Source organism: Varroa destructor, unplaced genomic scaffold, assembly GCF_002443255.2.
Source record: "Varroa destructor unplaced genomic scaffold, Vdes_3.0 BEIS01000002.1, whole genome shotgun sequence".
NCBI classification, from domain to species: Eukaryota; Metazoa; Arthropoda; class Arachnida; order Mesostigmata; family Varroidae; genus Varroa; species Varroa destructor.
In genome coordinates, this window is record NW_019211455.1 from 25,385,821 (window position 1) to 25,412,404 (window position 26,584).

Sequence of the window (26,584 nt, forward strand, 5' to 3'; positions counted from 1 at the left end):
TGTTTTCGACAATATGTTTAACAAATGTTTACGAATATAGCTTTGTCCTTCCGAAGCTCTAAATCAACGTTTCCTTTGTAGAAAGAAAAAATGATTCATACAACCTTGTTGTCTTCTACGTATAAAACAAACTGCCAATAGTAAAGTACTCGCGAGGGCCTCAAGAAGAGGTTCGATTTGCTGGAAATCCAGGCGTGTCGCTCATATAGCAAAAAGTATGAGGACAGAATAGCGAACCAAAAGGTAGCCAATGTATTTAGATAGAAATTTCCTCCGCTTTAAGAAGATTATACGTCCAAGCATTATATGTGAAGCTTGTTTTACATAGCATTACAACCACATGCTTTATTGTCTCCGCCGCCGGTAATTTTCATAGAAGTTTCGTCAGTAGAAATACAAACGCTAATATCCACAAGAAGCTCTCACAGATTAGTTACGTTTGCTAATTTCTTCCAGCTTCTACGCGCTAGAAAATTGCTTACTCAGGGATAGCAGAACTACATGTTTCCTACCTGCTCCTCATATCTGCTCGTTTGATCTCGCCGATAGTTGACATTTTCGTTCCTGTTCGCTTCGCCGTTACAGCTGTTCATTATTGTCTCATTTTCCCTCTTATCGTGTTTGCCGAATCCATTCGCAGTTCTGCAGAAAGGCAAAAGCGGGACCTTAGCAAGGACGGGCGTTGTCCTTTCAGGGGAAGCTTGGAGCTGAGACTCTCCTATTCGTAGTACAGATACAATAAAATACGATCATAGCATCATTATCACTATATTTCTCTACCATACAGCTTCTCTACAACGGTAGTGGCCGTAACAATAAAAACATTGACACACACACGCGCTCCCATAAGGACACAGTACAACGCATGCCTCAAAGCTATTCTCATCCGAAAGTACATGATGGATGCGTGGTCGCATTTTGGAAAAATGCTGTATCTCTGATAATGTGTCGGCATGGTCCTGTTTATGCTCGCATATGATAATCCATCTACATATGTTTGCTGCGTGCACTCGTCTGTGCGCGTGCTATTGTGCATCTGCATATTTGCTCTTCTTGTTTTCTAGTTGTTTCGTGTTATCTTCTGTTATGGTTTTCTTTCGTTTCTAAATTTTCTGCTAACTTTGTCCCAGTTTCTTTCTTTTCCTCTTCCCTTTCCAACTGGTTCGACAATTTCTAGAAACATTTCCGTTATCGGCCAGATTCGATCACTCTGGAAAAGCCAATATATGTATATATAAGTCAAAATGACGCAAAGGGGTAAAAAGGAGGAGCGTAAAGTGGTCGAAGATGCTCATGTGTGACTGAGGTGTGGACGGCTGCGATGGTGGTTTCCTGCCCAACTCGATGTGCGCTGATATGTGAATCAAATGTTAGGCCTAGGAGAGAAGTGGCTCACCTTACTCCTGCTAAGGGCTGGCGGTCGATGTCATCTTAAGAATACGTACGCCCTAAGGCTGGCACTTTTTTAAAGTGGCCTGATAGTTCTTTGTGACTGAACCGGTGGCCTTTAGTTTAGGCAATACAACGCGAGCAGAGTTTGCTCTGCGGGATCATACTGATTATAACAGAACAGATGCAACCGTTGTTTTCCTTAGGTTTTTCCTGACTCTGTCAGTGGATAAAAAGCTGAAAAATTCTAACCTTTGTGCCAAGGAAATCCGATCGTGTGGAAGACGCTTTCGGCCAATAGAAGATGCAGATCTTTTCAAAAGAAAAATAATACATGTCATTAAGCCCTTCGAGTCCTTGACTTAACATAAAATGACTTTTAATTTAGTTATCTACCATAAGCTCTAAGTAAGCACGTGCTATACTCTTACTATAAATGTCTATAAAACTCCTTTGAATTCGTAGATGCTCCACATCGCACTCGCTACTACCAGGAGAGTCGAGAGGGCAAATATCGAGGGCCGTTGTTCGTATTCACGCACGCGCTGTTCTCCATGCCAATGTCGATCTTTTCAGTATTTGCAGCCGCTTCAATCATCTATGGGTAAGCCATAGACACAGTTAGATCTAATCTCAATTTTCAATTCCGCACAAAAAACAGTTGTTTTCTATAAACACAAAATCTTTTCACAATATGAAAAAATGAGTACACAATAACATGTTTGTTGTATAGCATAATTTCGCATATTGAATAAATTAATCAGACTTATTCTTGGGTTGAACGCTATCTTCGTAGCAGTAGTGGTTCAGTTTGTAACTTTTTCTGTATACTTCCATAAGTATTCTACTTTGTTATATTATATGTGCGGATGTAACTGATTTTTTTTTTTAATGGAAATATACTTTTTTTTGTTTTTTTTCGAATTTGGACAATTAGCGTACCTTTTCGTTGAGAATACATCATTGACTACGATAGGCCACGCCACACTAGCTTCCTTACTTTTATGTAGATAAAAATGATCCTCATTATTTGTTTGCACTTTTGTCGGGCAAAATTGCGCGTACAGCCAGAGACGTTTAGAGGCATATGGTACTTTCTCAACTGTCGGTAACGTAATTTCTAGGAAATAGCATAGCAACACTGAGAAACAGTTTACACAATGACAACATCCCGCAACACTAGTTGGCCCGGTAGGCAGTATAGAAATCCCCCTGATTTATGTGCTGCCCATAGTCAACACGCGGACCTTCTATAAAAGAGACGGTGATAGCACTAGATAGCATGCCTTATTACAACGTCAGGTTTGCCGTATTGTTCCTTTACGCATTTATAAGTTAGCGGAAGGGTGGCCGGAAAATAGCGACGCCGAAAAGATATAATACGATTATTTCGGTTTCCACTTTGCACCCGACAGGATATGCAAAAGTACTGAGTGATGCCGGAACCTGACAAGACAAGTGTTGTACAGTGTCAGATAAATACTGTAGAGAAGTAAAGGGTGTCCCATTTAGCAACACATCTATTATCTCAGGTCGAACATTGGCCAACACGAAGTAGAGTTCTGGGTGTCTCCGCTAGCTTGACTGAGGGGTCTGAATTCGGGAACTTTGTCATTTACGGTTACTTTATTCTCCTACAGGGTGTTCCAAAGGAAAACCCGAAAAAGTGCCATGGGATGCTTGTCTCAGCAAGTGCGGAGAGAGTGACCACTGTAACAAGCATACCCAACATAAAGTAAAGAGCGCCGTTCTCGTAATAGGGCGTCAGATGCAATGGCTGTTTTAGGTATTCGTTGCGGATCCAGTTGAAATTACGTTTTGTGCGAGTAAAGAGCCTTCTGATGATTTTATAGAGATGCTATGTTTATCCCAGCACAAACCTGGTATATCATAAGGCGAAGTCAGCGATGGGGCGGCATACATGTCTACTTCGGGAAGCTGTTTTCCTAAATCATGCTTTTTTTGCTGTGGTTAAAATTTGCCTAAACGCATTTCCCATAGACATCTTTGAAGGGTACACAGCATGCTGCTATGGGATCAGCGCCTTCACTGCTAAATCGCCCCGTACCATAGGCATTCCGTCCAGTGCTCATGTGTGAACGTCAAAATCGGCTAACCTATGTACTGTAACTTCCTTGGCTATTAGCAAAAGTTGAATGGGCTAAAAAAAACGAGGGAAGCGTTATTGAGACACTCTGGCAGAGAAAGCTGACGAGACCTCGGAGTTCTTGCTTATGCACCCTTACTGCTATGGGGATGTGATAAAACTCTGATGAGTTTTCCGCTGTCATGCAGAAAAAGTGTCTTACCACATATATCAGTCTGGCCAGGTGAGATTTTCGAGAGACGAAGTAGGAACGTCTCGATTCACCACATGGAAAGATGTTGTTACCTTCAATCGATGATGCTGTCTCTTGGACGGACATAGCGGACAACAACGGTTATGAAGAAAAAAAGGTGAGTATCGTGGCCGTTATTGTCAGCCAGCGATACCTTCGCTTTGCCCACTCGTCAACATTCTTGCTGTTCAGTAGGCCGAATCCTTGTATGTTTCGTTGCGAGTCGACCGTTCACTCCGCAGTAGTGGTGGTTAAAACTGGGTTGCGTAGAATGTGCATGTAGTGCTATATGTATTCGAAATCGTGGACGAGGACCCTAGTAAATCTCCAACGATTGAGTCTACCGTGAGGTCGTCCCGCCTGCCAGTTACTCAGTTTAAAAACGCCTCGCGATGTAGTAACCTTTATTGGACCAATGTAAGCGGTAGCTGAAAGTTGGAATTTTTGAATTATTGGAACACCATTCAAATTATTATTGCTATATTTGAATTGTGGCAGCAAAAAACATTTTTTTAAGTGCTTTGCAGTAGCCCGAATTCAATATGCCCACATGCTTTCGGAGATACAAAGTATAAGGTTTTTATGCGAAGTTATAGTAACTCAATTATATTACAGGGCATAAGAAATATCCACGTTAAGTTTATATGTATACAATGCCAAAAAGTTGCATGTGTATGTATATGCAAAATGTTACAACGAGCAATTGTTAACGACAGGATGGTACAGACTTTTTGTTGTACTTCATATCGTTTGAAGCATTCTTAACGATATGAAGTCCGGGTCCATTTCTATTTAGGTAAATAATCTTTTTAATAATTGGCTTTGTTAGATTATTTTGCTCGAAATGACTGCACAAGATTCTTTTGAAGCTGACCGTTTGAAGGCGCTTACTTATTTGTCATAAAAAATATACACAAAACACTTGAATTTCATTTTCGATGTATAGATATGTCCGCAATATCCAAGCCTATTAAACCAACGTTACATCGAGCTCTTATTTCAGCCAGCCTGCTAAAGCTGCTAACTCAGAAGATTCACAGCGCATTATGGGTGTCACTATATTTTTAAGCTTTCCTTTTGGCGGCATGTTGAGCTTCATTGATGCCTTCTCATCAGCAGCATACAGGAGTATGGCATACAAAAGATATGATTGTATTCCGATTCACCGTAGCCAACATAGTAATAGCAGTTGTTGTATCCTACTATCCTCTCCAGCGTCGTCACTATTGTCAAAATATTATTGTTCCCTTAAGGAATATTATACGCTGGAGTAGAAAGAGCTGAAAACTTGTAGGTTACGCTATGCCAAAGCGTAACAGAGCGTGATCGCTATTACTTTGTCAACGCCATTACTTTGTTGTTCGCGTCTGCTTCAACTTTCCTTTTTCTTTCCCTAACTATTACCCCTCTATCGCCGTGTACCTTTGTTAGTTCCCATCTGCGACAAATTCGCATCGCTTCCACACCCGTCGCCTCGCCCCCCTTCGACAGGCGAACTCCTTCCATAATTCATCGTGACAGTTTATAGTCTTCTTTCTGTCTATTAACTACACATTGAGCCGTTGTAAGTCTGCGTAGTATGACGACACGTCGGAATCTACCACTGGGGAAGCACCTGAAGGAAGCAACCTGCTTACCCCATGGGTTCTCCTGTTTTGCTATGATTTTTGTGGCTTTGCTGTGAGTCGAGTCCTGTCGTAGATCCGCGTCCGTTGTTGTTGTTATTGTAGAGTCTAGTCTGCCTTTTCCCCCTGGCCTCGGAGCAGATGGCGAACCGATGTTAAGACAGGATTGCTGAACTCCTTCTGGCTTAGCTAGTGTGTGTTTTAGCCTTACGGTGATTCGTGCTAATAGCACTAGACACTGCCAGCCGCTTGCTATTGAGAGCTGACAAGCCTTCGCACTATTTTACCCGCACTTTTTCTCTCTTTTTTCCTTGATCTCAGTGAGTAAACGTGGAAGCGTGCAGTTCACAGACACGTCTACATAGTAACGCACGAACTGGAACTGTTGCTGTTAGGGAAGCCGCAAACGAGCTGTCAACAAGACAAACGATGTTCAAAAGGGCACACGGTCGGCACAGCCATGAAGGGAATAGATGATGTGGAACGTCATGGGTTTTAAAGGGGGCGAAATGAGGGAAAGTGCAAGCAAAACGAAGAGAAATGAAGATGCCTGTTAAGGCTCAGGGAGACGCGCCATTGTCAACAGGGTCTGCTGGCATTGTCATCACCAGCGTCATCATCATCATCATCATCATCATCATCATCAATGTAAAACAAGACAGCAGCCGTGCATCGCGCCGAATGAATGCCAAGGAATGAAAGTGTCCTACTGATCCTTCATGCGTATTTGCTAGTTGGCTCTCGCCGGAGGAGAAACGCTCGCCGGGAATGAAGTGTAGCTGTAGCCCTATGCATTTGCACAAAAAAGCAATATTCTCTAAGGAAACTTGAGCCTTGAAACTTATTCATAACTTAATCAATTTTAGCTGAAACATCACAACTAGTCAAGGACTACAGTATTACTAGCTTTGAAATTTAAAGATTTTCATAGTATGGGAACAAAAAAAGAGTGCTCTATACGAGTCATGTTAGTACTTACAACAAATCTATCGGGAATTAGTAAAGGCTACATAATTGCGTCTAAGGCATGGAGCTTCAAAGAATAAAACTGTCCTCTTGACTAACTGTTTTTCTGCGTTATTAATTAGTTGAAACTTTGTTGCTGTTCGAAAACCATTAAAATTAACGGGTCTTACACCCGTTCGCTGTAAGAGCTAACCGTCCATTATGATCGCTGACGTTTCGCAGACGTATAGGTGGAGGGTGCCTGTATCACGCAAAGACTCCACGATCCTCCGCGAACAAGCACCTTATGTGTGTGTACGCCTGTGTGTACGCGTTTGCATGCCTATATTTGTTTGTACGTACGGTAAGAAAATATGCAAGAGAAGATACTTTGGACATGGGGTTCACAAACTGATCGAACTAAATATTGGTGCCTTCATGACGCTTTTGGAAATGTTGGTTAGTTAGCAGTCGAAGTCCGAAGTGATGATTGTCATCGAATCATCTTGGTAGGCCGCTGTTTCGACCTGCCTTTTCATCTTGCCTCTCAAGGAGGCATTTACATCTATGAAGACTTGCGAAGTCGTTTTCGTCTTCTGTTAGCACAGACACTTTAATTGCTTAGGCAGAAGGAGCACAGTGGGAATTATAGCTGGGCAGTTATATAGTGGCTGAAGTCATCGTCCGGCCTAACTGACCCTAACGTCGTGGGTTTTCAGAGAATCCGATGGCGGCTTTGCCTAGTCCTGCACCACTGCACAACGTACTTTATTTACTATGCACCCTTTAACATTGTCGGGTAGACGTAAACATGGAGTTTATTAGGCCGTTGTGTGTAGTATACCTAACAAGTAAACTCCTCCTAATCTAGGTGTTCCATAGGTGGTAAAACGGTAGCTACGACACTTCATTGAAAACAGGTTGGCGCGACGTTGTTGGAGAGGTGAAAATTAAAAAAAAATCAAGCCATCTGTTGAGCTCTACGCAAAAATTAAGTAAAATATACATCGTATATCTTGAGTGCATGAAAATATACGTTGATTTGATATGTAGGCTATTAGCCATTTTCAGACCGTGATCATGATGAGGTCAAATTGTTTTGGTTGAAAAATGAAGACGGGATACCTGAAGTTAGCTTTTAATCTTGCTATTATCGGGTTGATAGATTATTCTGCAGTGCAACATACTCTTGTTTTTATTTAAGGTATTGAAAAATTGTATATATTTACTCATCGTTGTCAACGTGCACGGTGGGTATTTATATGAGTACGTTTACATTCAACTATTGTAAATCGATTCGTTATTTTATCCTTCTGTCCATACAGAGCGTCGGAGCTGCGTCCGCAATGGGAACGGTGGGCACCTTTCTGCGCGATTCTCTGGTGCTGCTACGCCTTTGCTGAGCAGCAGACTGTAGCGCTAATGATGGTCATTCGCTCATCATATACCGCCTGCGTTACTTCTATCTATTTCCTGGCCATCTACATCACTCTTGCGTCGGGAGGAGTCAAGTAAGTTGCCATCTCTATGTATATATATATATATATACTTCGCAGAACTGACTGCCAAACAAGATTTTTGCAGTACTCTATCTGCCTCAATTAAGTTGCATGTGTCATACTAGTTTCGTTCAAGAAAGGAAGCCAAACACTTTACCCTGCGTTAGAAAGCGAGAATTTTTCTAAAACTGTAAAACGCCGGTTAATTATTTTAGATTCAAATAATGCCAATAATACGCGAAAGACGCTGTCAAGGCTGATCAGTAGCAATATTTAACCTAAGAAACCCTATTTTATTTACTAGAATAGCTCGATGTCCTCTCTGTGGTTAACGGTCAATGAGCAGAGGAGAATGCCCTTGGACAAAAATGTAGGGCTGACCCCCTCATGCATTCAAGGCGTTGGAACAGAGCGAACGGGCAGGTCTGAAAAGGCTGCCAAAATTCGTTGACATTTGCCTGCCAAACTGGGTCGTAGGGATCAGGTGGAAACTTCATTCATTCGCAAAGGATAAACTGGGTGTTCTGATTGCTCTTATTTAATGTAACTGTTATTCTTCAGGGCTATAGATCGGACGTGATACTGTATTTTCCGACGGATAATGACAACAAGGATTTGCTGCCCGTATTATTCATATTATATATCGCATTTATAATAGAGTAATTATCACAATTAATCAACATTGTTCGTCCAGTAAATAACATGTATTTGTAAAAAGGTGTATTAATATAAGATGTATAAAAGGCAATTCGGCTAGTGACACATAATAATACTGCGTATCTAACGTTGTGGGTCCACGACATTCAATGAAAAAAACTTTATTATATATATATAAAGTGGCAGCTTATGTAAGAGTGAGACGCGCGAAAATATGGATGAAATGGAGGGAATCATTTATGAATCAGTTGTAGGCGCGGTAACATGTTAAGGAAAGGGATAACTGAGCGCCGGACTTTGTTTCCTGTACTCATGTATCTGGCCCATGGACAATAGCTAAAAGGCATGCGTATGTACGAGTAGGTTTCCAAGTCATAAATGGACCATTCAAAATCAAAACACAGAATAGAATATACCTAAGCTGGCGTCATTCGAGTAATTCGACGTTCAATGGAACCAATTTTTACTCGGTCTTCATTACACTTTCTTCAGTTTAAGATAGGTAAACTGGCACGTGGCAGTTGTAATCATTAGAGATACAATAGCTACAAGTGACTATTAGTGGTAGCTTTTGAGGATAATGGTCTGCAGTAGCCTCGTTTGTGAAAATGTCTGTTAAAGAAAAAACCAGGTAAAAGAAACGTACCCGTTTTTCATCCTGTGTTGATACCTGATCTGCGATACCTCCTGTCGTGCAAGTAGAGGGTACTATTTCGTCAATATGTTTTACTGGCTAGGTGCAAACGTCTGCCCGTTCATGGTTGTGCCGTACGTTGTTTACTAACCTGAGACGGCCGCCGTGTAAAAATTATGTATCAAGTTTCGCAGCGAAAAGAAGTTTCATATTCGAGCCTTATTTGCCCTTCCCGTCACCACAATGTGCTTTTAGGTGTTTCAGTCGATTCTATTCGTGCTACTATTACACTATGTATGTCGTTCATTGATTAAATTCAAACCGCTCGTCCTTGCTACAAGGCCGCTTATGGGGTACCTTCATCGTTCTCGTATATATGGACACATACGCTGGATGCATCAGTGAGCGTGCACTTATATCAAAAGAGCCTGTGCTGACACGTGAGCCTCTCGGCGCGCGCGTTTACCACTAAAGTCAGATCTCTTCTTACACAAGCCTCTGGCTGCGCCGAAATTTATGGCCACCATCGACATAGTCGAAGATGACATGTAAAATCATCGAAGAACTGCCATCGTGCTACGAGGATGATGTATTGGACCATATTTGAGAAGCCCAAGTTTTTAATTCGCTTTAAACGCTAAAGGGAGCCTTCTATTGCGGCTTTGTTAGCGTAATTGGTATAATCCATCGGTTCATGTTTGCTAAGTTGGAACACGACTGAAAAGAGGTCAGTTTTTTTGACACACGTTGCACAAGCTGTCCTTGAAAGAGGAGTCATTTTGTCACAAAATTTCAGCATCTACAGATACTGGGCTTAAAGTAATAATAAAATAAAATAAAGTAATAAGAAAAGTGCAAAGAAACGATGAACAGCCTATGACAAACAATTTAACTTCAAATATTGGCTAACTCTGTGTGGCAACAGTAGGAATGTACTGCTCGGCGGCACTGTTTCCTATCTTATTTGCATTAGAAAAGCTTGTCTTAATCTATTTTCAATAATTCATAGTTAAAGGGTTGATTTGCTTTTGTTCAATAGGTCGCTGGTTGTAATGCCTGATTGGGCCTATTATGCCAGCTATGGAGTAATGCATCGTTACGCCGGAGCTTTCCTTTACCAGAACGAGTTCGAAAACTACGCTTCACTCGATTACGCTCCGTCTATTAACGGAACCTCCTGTGGACCCAATGTGGAGCCTGGCCGTTGTTATTTCGTGAGCGGGTCGCATTTCATCTCGCAGAAATACCGCACAGGCCGTGGTACCCTGCACGTCGACCTGCAATACTGGCTCAACTTTGGCCTGTCTTTCGGCTTCATCGGTGCGATGTATCTCGTCAATGTGATCCTCCATATTATTCCGCTTCCGGCGTCCGTGAAGATTAAGTTTAGGGACTAAAGTATATTGTGAATGCTTAGCAGCTTTATAATAGCATACACTTAGTAACAATAATCGTTTCATACTAACGTAACGAAATAGAGTACTATTACGGGGCTTGATTTGCAGGTGGAAGTAGAGGTTAAATAGCTGGGTTGTTTTGTCTCTTCCCTTGAAAGAATTAACAAACCACTGGCGCCAATGCATTATGTATATTATGTTTGCTCATAGAAAAAAAAAAAAGCTATCAGGAAACTAAATCACATTTATATTTCACTGACTATGGAAAAATTCAGTCTGTATAACATGAGCGTGACCCTTGGAAAAATACAATATCCAAGCGACATCTGACTTAAATGTAAGTTGGACAACGGTCATTTAGGAAATATGTCTTTCACCGAATCTACACCTGGTCCTTTTTACTACAAGTCATGTTTTCTGTTCGCCTTATCATGTATTGCTACCCTTGCTTCTTTTATTGCCGAGATGTAGCTAGAGTTGTCAGATACAGTTGTTTACCAGCGAGAAGGTACGGGAAAAGTATGATGAATTATTTATTGAATGCACATACGCCAAATCCCCTAAGCACTGTATACAGCAGAGACGAACGGTTCCCGCAAACAGGATTGCAAAACGAAGGACATACAAGGGTGGACAGAAACAATTAATATGTCTACATTACAGATCTGTCTATGCACTTTCCACGGCTCTATCTGTCTACTGCTGTTAGCACCACTACCCGGACAGATTTACGTAGCTAGGCCGAGTATGCCCAACACGATTTCGTCACGGGGAACGACATGTGTGAGTGATTATAATGTTAACGAGGGTAAGATATACATGCTGTTGCAACAGTTAAATTTTCGAATCGGGCAGCAATAAATCCTCAACTTTTCAACGTCTGAAGTCATCGTTATTCGTTCGGCTTACTAAACACAAAAATCCACACGAGTCAATGTTTATGAATTAAATAAGTGAATTATAACGGTTCGAAGCTCTCAGCATCGATGCTATTATCATAGATCCTTAGTTCGTGTTCCTGTTCGCATCGGTTCACTCTAACACGCTCAATAGGGCGAGTACGAAGCTTCGTTCCAAACTAAAAATCAGTAGAGAATGTAAGCACGGTCCACGCAGTCAAGAGGCAAGAGCTGGAAGAAGCTACGCATGCGCGCATGGCACCGCACACAACGTCTCTCGACAGCGTCGAGAGGCTTCGTTTTGGACAAATACCCATGAATTGGTCAAGTGGATTAAATTTCTCCTGTAGCAATATAGCCCTCCCTGTACAATATTACTTATATGCTAATGGAATTTAAAACCAACTCCAAAGCTGTTGTACTCTTTCTTTGTGATAAACAAGTCTTCACTGCATTTAGGATAGCTTTTTCAGCCGACCTGATGTTCCCTCTGGACGACTGGATCTCGATGTAGCCTTACGACTTGAATAAACGGCTTGTGTTCAGCACAAGGGCAGAACGAACGCCTCCCGGCGAAGTATGACACCTGTGCTTAAAAAGCTCATCTCCATCCAATTATGCATTGCAGACTCGTTTAGTGTATGTACTCCTTATGCATAGAGCACAAAGAGTACTTCTACCGATATGCCAAGAACATAAAATTGGCTTGCATATGATTGAAAACCGAAGTGTGTTCGTATATATGTATGTATATATATAGAGGGAGGATCTTTTTTCTGGCTAACAGTGCTGATCGACGTGTACGGTAGTAGCGACAACAGAATAGAGCGTAAACAACGATGCTGATACCGGCCGACTAGCTTGGGGCGGCGACACGATGTGCTGGTTTATTTGATCTTAAATGAATAAGCTTGATTGATGTTACGTATCTCTGAAGTACTATGAAGCACACTCAGTATTCGGGAAGAATATTGCCTAGGTTAGAGTGCTCCATTCGTCCATTGGGAGCCCGTCCCGCCTGGTGTCCCAACTTAGTTTTGTCTGGTAAAAAGCCTTTATAGCTCATAAGCTTTAAAATGCGGTAGAAAAAACTAAGCGGTCGAAAATCGTCGGAGCTCTTGTGGTACGCTCGAGTCTCACATGTTCTGTGCGTGTTGTAAACCGGTAGAAAACCAACTTGCGAGCTATAGCTGCCACGAAACATTCAGCGGATATGTACTCTACCGAAACATTGGCTCAAGCAGGAAAATATCAGTAGATCTTAATTGGGTCGACCAGATACTGTCTGCCCAAACGTAGCCTTAAAACATGCCGCATAATTTTACTATGTACAATTATCGATAGAAATCACACTTGCGTTTACATGCCCTTACTCAAGTTGACAGTGAGTAAACTTCGTTTCAATTTTTATCACGAGCTGCGTTTCTTGCTTTAATACCTTCAAGACTTGTCCAGCACGCCCCGACATTGCCTCCGAAACAACAGTAGTAGCACGTTTCTTATTGCCCCTACTTACGCTGCTACTACAGTTGTAATTAATAATCTGCCTTTGAAGCGGAAAAGCGATTATTCTACCGTCGCCATTTTCAAAAATATGAAAGCAAGCGACAACAAATATCCATCGCTATCACTGCTAACAAAATAGTAATCCTCTTGTAACGATATGATCATCAACTTTACTTTGTCGTAGATACGATTGCTCAATTGAATTTCGACAGTCGGCAGCACCGAAACGATCCGCGGTACTCCTCAAGATCGACGACCGTTTATGCACGGTCATTAGTTGAACAGACACTGTTGAAACACGATGGCCGAAATTAAATCTTGCCAGTTACACAATATAACATAAATAAATTATCGGCCTACAGTAACGGCAGGAATTAACTCGCGATACACAAAAATAGCATTAGATACCGCGTACTTTCGGCAGCGAACCTAAACAGACACTTTCTCTCTCTCTCGCTCTCTCGGTTGGGAATACCTACGGAGCCGCCGACAGCGATAGAAGTAATGTAAGCATCGTTTTTTTTTGGGGGCAGCACCGTCGAATTGTGTTTCGTTCGTTATATAATAACGGCGTTGCGGTAATTCTCATTCCTATCAAAAGCCTAATAACATTGCGGTGTTTACAATCTGGTCCGAGTTGTTATCATGGGCGCAGTCAGAGGAAACGGGCCTTCACAGATATTGCAAACTACAGTGTGAAGTTATTAACGAACTCAAACAGCAGATGTACCTTGATGTGTTTCTATGGCTGAACTTGTACGCGGCTAACTAAAACTGCTCGATAGCTTACGGAGTGGCTCATCGTCTCCTAGGGAAGCTTGAAATACTGATATGGACATTCATAGCGGATAGCTGAGTGAAGTCCGTTCAAAAAGCCTTCGATGTACAGCGTATTAGGGTATCAACTGTGACAATGCTCCGAGTCGCGAACGCCGTTGTAGCAGTTGTGGCAGTTTGTCTGGTGATGGCAAGCTGTGTATTAGCATCGATAAGGAGTGCTTCTGCAGGCGCGAATTACAAATGGTTTCAGCCTAACCTCGTGCGAAGAAATGGCCATAGTCATCGTCATCATCACGTGCGTACACATGTCGATGTCCTTGAAAACGGTGAGTTATATGGAGTTCGGCAGGTTCAAATGGGTAAAAACGTCTCTATCATCTTTATCTTTCGAGATACTTACTTCAAGTTGGTATTTCTTCGTATTAGGTTCTTTAAACGTAGCCCATTGTTACCTCCGACTTAGCGTGCCGTAAGATTGTGCACAAATCAGCTAGATCGTTCATACAATTAGGGAAGAGAACTATCATTGTCTATAGCGCGTTCTACTTCAAGCTCAAATACCGTAGAATAGACAGACTTTCTCTTCCGGTAGGCAAACGTATTCCTCTTAAATCTCTGCAATATATTAACATTCAAGTACAATCAATGCAACCGTATATGAATAACGACGATGCTCTCAAAAATCGAAGCCCTTTACGGTTCTAGTAAAACGTATACATCGGGCCTTTGCCGTCGCCAACGCTTCAGACGCTGCTACGACCGACGTTCGTAAACAGAAACGGTACTCAAATATAACATCATACAATTTTGTACTTTGTATGTTCGCTTTCTCCTTCTCTCTGCCTCTAACCTGTTTAAGATTCGTTTAGCTAAAGGCATCCTTATTCCATACAAGGTATTTTCGTAAATGCAGATCATCTCAACTGTAATGCTATTCCTTCACTGCCGTTAGTACCAATCCATTGAAGTAAGATTTTGAAGACTTTTCATCTGACAACATTTCGGCTCGACTAAAACACATATTCATTGCAATATATCACGTCAGTAGACGCAAAATTCCCATAGCAAACTGAAAAGCTAAGTCACGCGCTCATCAGGCAACATTAAACTACGAAACGTTATTATTCTTCCGTTAGAAGCGTATGATCAGTTAAATAACTAACGTCATCGCTATTCTGCATAAAGGAGCCGAAATATAAAGCAGATTCTAAGTTCGACTGATGAAAATGTCGAGCTGGCCTGAAAATCCAGGTCATGCTTAATTTGTGCCCTTTTGCTGCAACGTCTCATTGACCTTCAGCTAGGCGCGCACAGTGGACTTCCGCCTTTAGAAGGGATGTTTCCCTCTATGATTTTGCCGAATGGTCTCGTATCCACGAGTTGACGGTGTTTACGTACGAGAGGAATAGGAGCTGGTCTCATTCACTTTATCGAAGAGCCATATGGATAATGAAAGTATATACATGACATATATGCCAAATTGAATAGGAATTCCTATTAGGCGTAAAAGGCTAAATAGACCTCGGCGACAAGATCGATAATGAGCGATTTACTTCATATTTATTTACAAAACAACAGGGCATTTGTTTAGACCGAACACGTTTTTCTGATGATTCGCGTAGACTTGACAAACTACTTTAGAGAGGATCCGTTTTTCGGCCTTTTATACGTGCTGAATAAGTGAAATCTGAACAAAATGCGCACCTTATAACTCATACTTTTGCATCTTTAATCAGCACATGGAAAAATCGAAGCTAGCAGGTTTCGGCGCTTCAGAGACGCATAATGACTTGCCTAACATTCATCTAAAATACATTTGCTTCAAAGTGGTAACCTGTAAGGTACGCTGGTATTATTTTTTTCAAATTAGCCAGCTAAACAACGTTGTTGTTCTTTTTTTTTTTTTTTTATTTAACGCTCTATAGAGGGAAATCAAGTTGAAAAAAAGTTCAATATTTGTCATATCGAAGCTCCAAGTAGCAAGCATAATCAATTACTATTCAATTAATTTCTCCATTTTTGCAGCTTCGCATCCACCTGAAACCGTGATTCGCGCACCATCTGTGATTGCTCCGGTAATTCCAACAGTATCTCTCTCTGTTCCAGTACATGCCGTTCCAGCAATCCCCCCTGCCGGTGTATCGACGGTGTACACCCCAAGCGTTTTAACCGTGATGAGGCGTCCTGTCGTGACAGGTTTCCTGCACAGCCCACTTCCCCATCACCCGCCGCCCCTTCCTCCTATTCCACATTCCCCTGTTGTCCCTATCGTTCATCATCATCATACGTCAACCGGAGCCCCAACTCCGGTGCCCGTGTACGCCACCTTTATTTCGCATGGTCCTCCGAATGTCAAACAGAGGACAGTTTTGCTTCATCATCATCATCATCACCATCGCCATGTCGAAGCGAAGGTAATAGGGCGATCTACGAGAACACATAAAGCTTTATGTTAAGCCGACAAGTTAGTAGAGATGCCCTGCAAAGAGTACAGCATACACGACACATCAAAATAATAATAACAAAGTCAGTTTTATGGGATTGAGTGATCTGCTAAATGGCCCCTACAGGCCATTTAGGCACCGCGTAGGTGACGTAACAAGAACGCGTAGGGTCGTGTAACATTGTGAATACGTTCGGTAATGAGTGACGTAACAAGTCATAGAATTTTGTCATTATCGAAAGAGCGTGTATGTTGGCTGCAACGTTACGATATCTAATATAGCATTGTCTTGTTACAGTCTTTGACATTGAACGGTTTGCCGGTAGTCGTGGACCCAGTTGCATATAATCGAAAGTTTCAAAACTCTGCATCCGAGGACGAAATTATTATCAAGGAAAGGGACCTGGCACAGTTACTACACAACAAGTATACCCAGTTTAGCGATCATTCGTTTGAGCCTGCTAGAGGCCAAAGTTACGTCAGACAAGATTACCACGAGAGAAAGAAGGCGAAATTCTACTATTCGGGTAGGAAACAAAGACGGTGTAGGTACTCGCGTGAGCTATGATTGTATAATGCACTTTTAAAATTCACAACTTTTATCACCATGATTGTGAGAACAAGCGCAGCCGATTGCTTGCGCCGTAGTCAACAGTCGCAAATAAATCCAGTTGTAACTATTGACAGCTACACTGATTGAATCTGTCTTCCGTGGCACGGCCTCCGTTCTTGTTTGCATACAGATCGCATACGTTGAATACCCTATAGAGTCCAAGGCTGCGAGCAAGATACCTATGTAAAAATCATGTTTTGAATCATCAGGTGTTTGGATCCAGGTCCAGGAACAGGGCAGGTATAGAAAACGAACCAGGCAAGCCAACTGGATATAAATCAACTAATTTCTAGCAAACCTATGTACACCGATGAGAAGAGGCAGTTGGAAGCTGATATCGAATGAGCTTAGATGCATTTATGCCTGCGTTATTGGATTGCATTTGAAACCGTTCTTACGAGTTCTACATTCATTACATCGCTTGGTTTCTATGGCCGCTGATAACTAATAGCAAAATGATTTAAGCGTACAAGGGTTACACCCGGTCTTCGTTATTGGGTTAACGGGCTGGACAAAGACTTACATCTGCTAGATATCTAAAATGGTGCCATTATAGCCACGTAAAGCAACTCTGTTCCTCGGTACTTTCGAGAAAGTGCTAGGCAGAGTTCTGATAAAAAGCCAGATAGATAGCCGCAAGTAGCGTTGCGACCAGCGAAGACAGGGCTGTAGCGAAACTCAGACAATAAAGTACTATGAACTAGCTGTATTTTGAAGTGGTCAGGCGCAATCTCGAAAGGCGTTCACTCAGCAGCTGAAACACTTCTCGGGTTAATCAAAGTAACAGATAGGCTTTAGCAGTTCTCCCACGCTTGCAGGCCGACCGGGTCCATTTTAATGAGCTCGTTAGTGAGGATTCACTTTTTACTGTATCAAAAGACAGCTGTGTAATAATGACCTAAAAGAATCTAACAGTGACGAAAGAAAACTGCTCCTATGAGGGGTATAGCGTGCAGGTGAACGAATTATATTACTAGGACGTATTAAACAAAGTTGTGGTGTACCTTTCTCAAAGCTTTGAGAGTTATCGAAACTGTAATCGTAGCCCGAACTTGCCGCGGTCAGTTTTATGATTCAAGTTAGCTAAAACTTGAACTTCTATGCTAGAAAGACAACGTTCTTATGCAGTGTGTATATGGCATACGATACAAGATTGCCATCGATCGGTTCCGGTACAGTTCGATGATAGCGAAAGCACGTCCTGCTATAGGCCGAACTGTCAGACATTCACCTTGTGTCAGTTTACTGCTTAGCTTGCTGTATCGTAGGCCCATACGTGACTTGTTCATGTTTGTATGTCGTCTGCTGAGTTGTCCGAGATACCGCTGGAAGGCTCTTTCGGTAGCGTGCGGAGCATTTCGTCACGATTATCATGCTTCGCCTCGTATCCGAGTCGACTTCGGAAACCGATCTAATATTTTGCCGAATGCTCCTTTTACCTTTTTACCATGCTTCCATCATTTATAGCCTCGCTTTTATCTAGACAATACATTTATAACATGTTGAAATTCATTGTATTTTGCAAAATTATACATCTGTTTAAAAAGGCGAACTTTTGTACTGTATATTAAGTGAAGCCAGTATAAATTTTGGCTCTAAATTCTAGGGACTAAGAGGAGTTGAGATTGGAGTAACGTCTAATACGACCAGTGAGTGGATTATATCCTCTGATTTAACACGGTTCTTATTCAGTTTGTCAGCTTTAGCTAGTAATTGATTGTTGGCGAACGAAAGGTATTTCGGTATGATCACACTAACCTTGGACGGCTGTGGGACCCAGCTGGCATCCATATTGCCATGCACTAAAACACCGAATAAACTGCATCTTTTACATTTGAATTATGTAAAGAATTCCGTTTATTCAACGCTTTATTTATTATATAACTAGCTTACTCTGTCTAGGGTCTGCCTCTTACCGATTCTAAAACTAATTAAGATTACATCACGTTGATGCACCGTGTTGAAATTGCATATATATATATATATATATATATATATAAAAGAGGACCTTTTCTCTCTTTAAACAGTTGGCGCGAGAGTTTACCGAAATTCGCGAAAATTACACTCACGACCACGTAATCCAGAGGATTCTGAAGATGAGCTACAACGCCCAAACCCAAATCAGAACAACTACGCGTTGAGGAGTCGTGGCGAACGGATCGACCTTAGCTACGCCGTTAGGGCCGACCGCGCACTAAACGGACGAAATGTCGTTGTTATTATTCCCAAGAAATAATGTCATTGGCCGTATCAACTTCACAATGGACTTATATTGTAAATTGACTGAGTAATCTATTGCTAACAACTGTTTTACGCGCTTGCTTAATGCTGGCCGACTGAAAGTACAATGTTTAATGGCAACATACCCTCAACTTAAGCCCTGGCACAGATGCTGTGCAAGATGTCCTTCGCTACCTATACAACGATGTAAATATTTCGCAAGTTATTGAAAAAATCGTCTTGAGCTTTATGGCGTCGTTAGTCACTAGAAAATTCTTAGCAAGCTTCCTTTCTGTCCAACTCCTTCTTCCTTTCTGTCTGCACTAGCAAGTAAACAGTGACGAGAAAACTTTTTGTGGTATCGTCGATTTTCAACCAGTTCGACCACGAACTATTACATCTTTAATTTTTCTGATTGTATCCATATATCCATATAGGAGATCAGAAGTGACTCCTAATGGACATATATCCATCCATTAGAAGTAACTTCTGATCTCGTGTTATCCGAGTGAAAAATAAAATAAACCATATAGGCGTTACGTGCGTAACAAGTTAATTATTCTAACTAGTTCTACTTAAACTATTTTTTGATAAATTAGTATCGTATTTGTATTATTCTATGCGTCTGTATTATATTCCTATGGGATAACTGAAGTTTGCTATTATGGTAATAAAATGGCCTCGAATGAGCTCTCCTCCTTTTTCGCAATGCACAGTTTAACCTTCCATACTATTCGTCAACTTGACAAGGAAGCTAACCTTAAAAGATGAGCTAGCCGATAGTTCCATCAGAAATAGAGATCATGTAGTGTTTTGCCCGTCAGCTGTTTATGCTTATTCATTTGACTTATTTTGTCTTCCTGTGTCGTGATTTGCTGAAATCGAAAGAAGTCGTCTTCGAATTTATCTCTGGAGAGCGATCTAGTGATGAGCCGGCGTTCTGAGGGAACGTAATAGCACAGAGTCGTTAACTAGTCTTCGTTACTCGTACGCAGAAATCTAGCCTGTTTGCGGTAGGCCGCAAATATAGGCATCTACCTATTTTTCAAATGTGAAGTTTTTTTTCACCAGTACCCGTGACTTGTGCCGTTTTTCTGATTAGGTCTTTTAAAAGAGCCTTCCTCTGTTGTAAGGTAGTACCGCCATTCCTGCAGTGTTACTAGCCTAACGGTGAGCGGGTCGTCGTCGACGGAGTAGTTTCGTCGAAGACATGCGATAGAGGTTGCAGCAGTACTAAATGTCTGAAGGAACGCTTTACGACAATACTGGACGTAAAAGTGGAAACATTTGTTTAGCAGTGATAATCAAAACGAAAGTCAAACGATGATTCAGTGAGTGACCATCTGAGCGCGTCGAGCTCGCAGTGGTGCGGCGTTTACGAACAATGGAAGCGTTGTTTCAAGGGTATACGCCGGGGACAGAGTTTATGTTGCGCTCCGCTGAGCTCCTAATAGAGGGGCCTGCGTACAGAGCCGTGAATGACAGTATATATCGTGGCTGTGGAACCTGTAGTAATAGCGGTAGCAGGAAGAAAGGCGAACGGAACAGAAGCCCGCTCGGCGATGACTGCCATTGAACCGATGACTTTGGTGATCGTGGTGGTAGAATGTGTGCGCGTAGGTTGGCCGGCAGGATGCAGCGACCAGACATATCCAAAAACAAACCATATGGCTGGCCCTTTGGATGTTCACCTTTCTTCCTATTTGTAGATATCAATTTCCGTAGATTCTGTAGCCACCGCTCGGTGAAGAACCATCTCTAATAGCTGCTAACACAGGTAAGTGTGCGAAAGCTAGTCTTTGTCAGATGCGCTAAGCAGTTAACGAACACTGCATTTCAGCTTGTTTGTATTCAGATTGTATTTAGTAGATAGCTGAGTTAATTGCTCAGCTAGGAGCCACATTTGACGTAAAGACTACGCCATGTTAGATTTTAGTTCTTCATCTGCGGTGCAGCTGCTCACTCGAGTAGCAGCTGTTAGTATACCAGTGTAGCATGTCCCGTGTGATAAACACTTATCTGTGTTACTTAATTAGCCATCCTGTTCGGGCTTTTACGCGGCATTACACGATATCTTTCCAGAACAACTGTGTCTCCTCTTAACTTATCTGAAAGTGGTATATTATATATATATATATAAAAACGATTTTTTTAATTGCTATATTTGAAATGGCTCGAAGAACTTGCGTTTCGAGTCAGCTGTTACGTGCACGGTGGACAGAAAAAGTAACGACAACTGTACTAGTTAGATCGATATTAATTTCAACTTACAAAAAATAAGTGCTTCATAGCGTTAGCTGAGTTGATACTACATGATAACATACCGTGTTCCTATCGTCGGGATCTTAATTAGTCGGCGAGATAAAAGCACTAATTTGCCGCATGTCGAACTGGTATAGACAGGTCTGCATGTCAACACGGCCGCTCTATCGAGGCCTTTGTATGCGACCTAAATTCCCAGCATCGTTTCATTAGTTTCGGTCACCGTAGAACAGGCCAAATTTTGGAACATACGTCGGGAAACCTTAGATCTGTTGGAATGTTTCTTGCCGTTGTATTACGACCGTTTTATAAGTCAGCGACCGTTATGCAATCCTCCGCTATGCATCTAAGCTATCGCGTTCAGAGAATTTAGTCCATCCATATTATGATAGGTCCTTTCAAGCTGAGTTATTGGTGTGTTGAGTCATGGGAGAGCCATGCCGGGTCACTGATGAGATCCTTCGGTCTGCACGCGTGGAACGTTCCAAGGGCGCGGCAGGTTCAAAGGCTCGTGTTGGCCTTGTAAAGAGCGATTCAGAGAAGATACAAAAAAGAAAACCGATTTAAACATACGAGCAACCATTAGCTGAAGATAACGTTAGCTTCAGCGGTTAACTTGAGACGGCAACGAAAGACGCAACATTAGCCTTCACTGGAATACAAGCGCTTTTGCTTGTGATCGGTTTTCCGAAATGCGGGTTACTAATGTTTTTCCGCGGTCTTGCCTAAACCATTTTTCTAACTTACAACAAATCTGAGTAAGCAAGTTGAAAAGGCCTTAACGCGGTCAACTTCTCTGCTACCGTTCAATCGAACATTTACCGCACGATCAATGAAATCCAGTGTCGCTCCGAAGAATAAACAGCTAATAATAACAATTAAGTTCTACAAATGTCGTATACAGGTCTACCTACAACGCTCGATTAAATTGCAGGTTTTTAAGATCGTTTAAACGACCAGCTTAAAAAACTAAATTATTAAAATGTTTCGTTCCGTGTTACCAATCGTGCTTCTAAACTCTTCCAAATATAGTACATCAATAGTACGCTTCATCTTGACTACATACATTCAAGGGCTTACCAGCTATTTCTAGCTATGGTACGCTCATTCATAAGGTAACGCAAAGTACGAAGGTTGTTCGAATTACAGGCTGGAAGGCACCGTTCGATCCGCATCCGTGATATAAGCAGTCTTGGTTTACGTGGATATGTTCAGGGCTATAACTATTGAGATGTGCCACTAGAACCGTGCTGTACCTTGTAAATAATAACCATCCACACGAATGGCTTTTAGTTGAGCCATATTTAAAGGGTAGTCGAGGGGGTGCGTGAGAGAAAGCACGATCGCCTCCGGGTGTAGTTATCTATCGCTACGTCAGTTGTTATGTACATGTAGATGTGTATGGTTTGTTAGCGTCGTCTCTATATTATTACGATCGTCATCATCGTGACTAACAGCAGCTGCACTGGCAGTAACTGTATCGCAATATTCGTTCACTTCGCGCAGTCTTCTTTTTCTTCACTGGTCTGCTTCTTCTATGGCGGATGCTGTATCTATTTCAGCCATCGCCTAAGCATGCAACTGTTCCGCAACTCTCTTGGAAAAAGCGAGCTAGACTCAAAGAAGAACCGAAAAAGTCTGTACCTAAGTAACAGTGAAACACATTCACACAGACACAGAAAGGTTGATACCATCACATTTCGAGCATTGATCAGATAATTACTGGAATGAGTGAGAGTGGGAGTGGGAGTTCTTGAGGGCACGATAAAGCTCACGCCGGTAATATGCTGTTATGGCTTGTTTGTAATAAGGATAAGGTAGGAAAAAAAAAAGGACAATGAACGAATGGCAACAGGCCTGATAGCAGATAAGACTCATTAGTCAAGAAGGGCCGCCGTTACGAAAACCGAGTACGAAAACCGAGAAACTCGATGGAGTACCTTTCTGAAACAGTAATAGCCGTTCGTCGTGCTGGGTAAAGAGCGCTTTGCCAAGTGGTGGTAATTTGGTAGTTTCTTCTGTGTAGATACATCTTCATTGTCTTCCTTCATCTTCGTTATAACCACTCGAATGCCCATAAACAATTTACAGATCTCTGGCTAGATACGTCAAGTCGTTCGTCGCTATGACTCGAATGGGAATCAGTATCGTTAGGTCGATGAGCAACTGATGGTTTGTACTTGGTGGTGATCTAACACCTACCCTGGCCGGATGCTAACTTTATAGAACGGTTGTTGTTGAAATGCTTTAATCACTTAAAATAAATAAAGTATTCAGTAAATAATAAAAGAAAGCATTGTTATCGTACGATCGATCGGAGTAACACAAATAAAATAACTATTGTTCAATCGGGAAGTAGTAAGTTGACTTGTTTATTTAGTACACTTATCTTCCGTTGGTGATTGTCGACGTTAGATGCCTATTTAGGGTAATACCTATCGGTTGACTTCAAAGACTCGGACGTCCGTTTCTGTCAAGCAGGTTTTGTCTAATAACATATTATATTTAACACAGAACACCCGATGTCAGGATCGGTTTCGTGTAATTAGTTGAGTTATTTATGTTAAAATTTAATATGTGTAAGTTAATTCCACGGGGCCGACTCGAGCCTTTTCGCACTCAAGCTACGGTTGGCACAGCGTGCCAACCGTAGCTTGAGTGCGAAACAATTGATCATTGAACGCAGGTTCCTTGGCGACGAAGCGTCGCCGTTAGCCAAAGGCACCGATAATAATAATCGGTATTTAGTTGTGTGAAACGGATCCTCGCAGAGAGAACTATAACGAATTCAGTAAACAGCGAACGATGTTATCGTATTAAAACGTGTGTCAATACGATCAGGTTAGACGTATCGCGTTCGTATTTTTGGCTTGAGTGTTTGTGTTTAGCAAATTGGTTTAATTGGCCTTCACAACATCGGTGCGCATACATTTCCTTTTTTTTTTTTTTTTTTTTTTATGGAAATCAAAAACAATAGTTCCTCTACTAATGGCTATTTTCTTTTGGTAAAGATGTTGTTCAATATGCATTGCGTCATTTTCGACCCAGCTGGTGCCTCGTTTTCCCAGCCAATCAAGAAATAGTAACTTTGTCTTGTACATTTTCAGTGTCCCGCTAAAAACTGAGTTACTGAGAACTAGGTTTTCACCAGCTGTTTACCTATCGGAAAGCTGCTTGCTCCGTTTAAAGACATTGAGGCAGAGGTTATATTTACCTAAACTGTCAACACAATATTTGTGCATTCTCGTTGCATCAGTGTGACTCTATGGATCCCTATTATGGCTCACTCATAACGACACACTGAACACTAACATGAGGGAAACGGAGAAAGATTTAAAGAAACTTCCCTTTTTTCTTCATCCGATTGGTCTGTGGCGCATTTCAGAATCATTTTCATAGTAAGCGGAAAGTGAATCGCGCCGGATATGCGTAAGGCTTCCATATACATTACCTTCTGTCTTTGTCAGAGGAACAACGACTCCTCCTATACAGCAAGCAGGTCCATATTCAACTCTTCCTGTGCACATATAGATTCCTGCTTTACTTTCTCTTCTCAAAAGAGCGGAGTTTCCGGAAAGACCAATTGCAACGGTCATACCATCAGCTAAATCGCGGGGGACAAAAATAACCATGAGATACATTGAAACAGGAAAAGAGACGGATACTGAGAGTCTGATCGAAAAAATTACTACAGTAATGGCAATTTCATACTGAGATCTAGATCTATAAAATCGACTTCATGATTAAAATGAATTCTCCAGATCTATATACTCACCATTCCAACTGTGTCTTGTATTAGCACGAATGTACAATATAGGCATCATGCATGAGCTAGCATCAGTACGGACATGTTTTCAAGACATAGGAAAACCCGAGAAAACCAACTGAACGCCGCCCTTTTTCAAGTGAAAACTAAGTAAGCCTACTAGAAGAATTACACAGCCGATGAGATCTATTAATGAACTACTAAAACTGCTACAGTCACATCTATTCAAAACGTACTAGTTTAATGATGCCTTAGGCTGGCTCTGATCGTTTTGCCATCTATAACCATGTTTTCCAAGTCACGCAAGCACAAAATATATCGAAATGCTTACCAACAATCCCATTGGACGGTGATGCTACTAAGCAGGAGAAGATGATGGAAGGCTACACTTGAAACCGAGACATTACACTATCACAAAAGTATAAACAATGGCAAAAAGTGATAAAATTTTTTGCCTATTTCCAAGACTTCAGTTCTATTGGTAATCGTTCGTTTCTATATAAATCAATTGGTCGCTTATTTGTCATGCTGTCAAACCTCAATGGCTTCAGACCTGTTGCATTATTTCTGTGCTAGCTTAGTGTTTGTCAGGGTAAGTTCGAATCCGTGCATGGACACAGTGAACAGAATACGAGCCGTAAAACCCAGTTGTATGCGTTAAACATTTGCTTGAGCGGTATGTTGGGCTGTACTTAATTTTGGCACCAGATACGAGCTATTGATTTTCCCGATTCGTTCGGTTCTAGCCGAGGCATGTTGGCTTAATAGAAGCATGGCACTTTTTTTATTTTTACAGAAAACACTTACGCTCCTATTCGAATTCAAGTGTTTATACCTTTTCAGCTATATCTCCCCGTCCATTCTTCTCTAATCATGATATCCGATAAAAAGTTAGGACGTTTGTAAATTGGTAATTCTCATTTGTTTCGCAAGTTTCGGTGAGGTTAAAACAACTACAAAGCCACGGCTACTAACGAGCCTTTAACGAAACTTTCGTGTTACCTTTATACGGTAAGAATAAAATAGCTCTATTCAATTTAATGTATACGTTAACTTTAATGAAGAAAAAAACTGGCGTCAGTTTCTCCAAAGTTGCTATCTATCTATCTAATTTGAAACTTCCTGCTTTCGGCCGGTGTTTGTGTACTACTGTCTTAAGTTTTATTCCTCGTAACTTCTTTACTACAGCTCTAGTGGATAGCAATAGCAACAGTTATTGGTGTATTTTCTTTGTCACTTACAAATTAGTTTTCCTATATTCGGTTAAAAATTTTAACTTGTTAACCTAGTGCTTCAGGATGCCTACGCTCCTATCCCTCTGAAATCGTAGATTCGATAATCATTGCAAAACCTGAAGCTAAATCTAACTTGTGACGCATGTATTTGCTTAATTACAGGTCACGTGCTGCCTAACTTTACGCTACCGATCTTCGTGGTTATGCGATTGATACGTACCGTGCCTGTCACGCCCACTGAGGTACTCGCGCGCATCCGAATTGCGGCACCGTTTTTAAACATAGCTATCTAATATAATCGGTTGGACTTCCCCATTGTGATGGCAAACACAGGGCGCATAGGCAAACGGCTACACTTGCAATGCCAACGTATAG

General features: G+C 41.6%; 1 protein-coding gene across 11 annotated transcripts in view; it reads left to right on the top strand.

Moving 5' to 3' along the window:
- LOC111245760 (ATP-binding cassette sub-family G member 5-like) overlaps positions 1–15,851 on the top strand; it is a 93,914-nt gene extending 78,063 nt beyond the window's left edge. For 10 of the 11 annotated variants that reach the window (XM_022794487.2, XM_022794491.2, XM_022794489.2 and 7 more), the window contains 3 exons: positions 1,855–1,993; positions 7,624–7,809; positions 10,128–11,370. In XM_022794487.2, the coding sequence (XP_022650222.1) occupies positions 1,855–1,993; positions 7,624–7,809; positions 10,128–10,485 (683 nt within the window). In that variant the 3' untranslated portion in view covers positions 10,486–11,370. Of the gene's footprint in view, positions 1–1,854; positions 1,994–7,623; positions 7,810–10,127; positions 11,371–15,695 lie in introns of those variants that run through there. The other variant, XM_086979235.1, reaches the window with a different exon arrangement.
- The last annotated feature ends 10,733 nt before the right edge of the window (positions 15,852–26,584 follow it).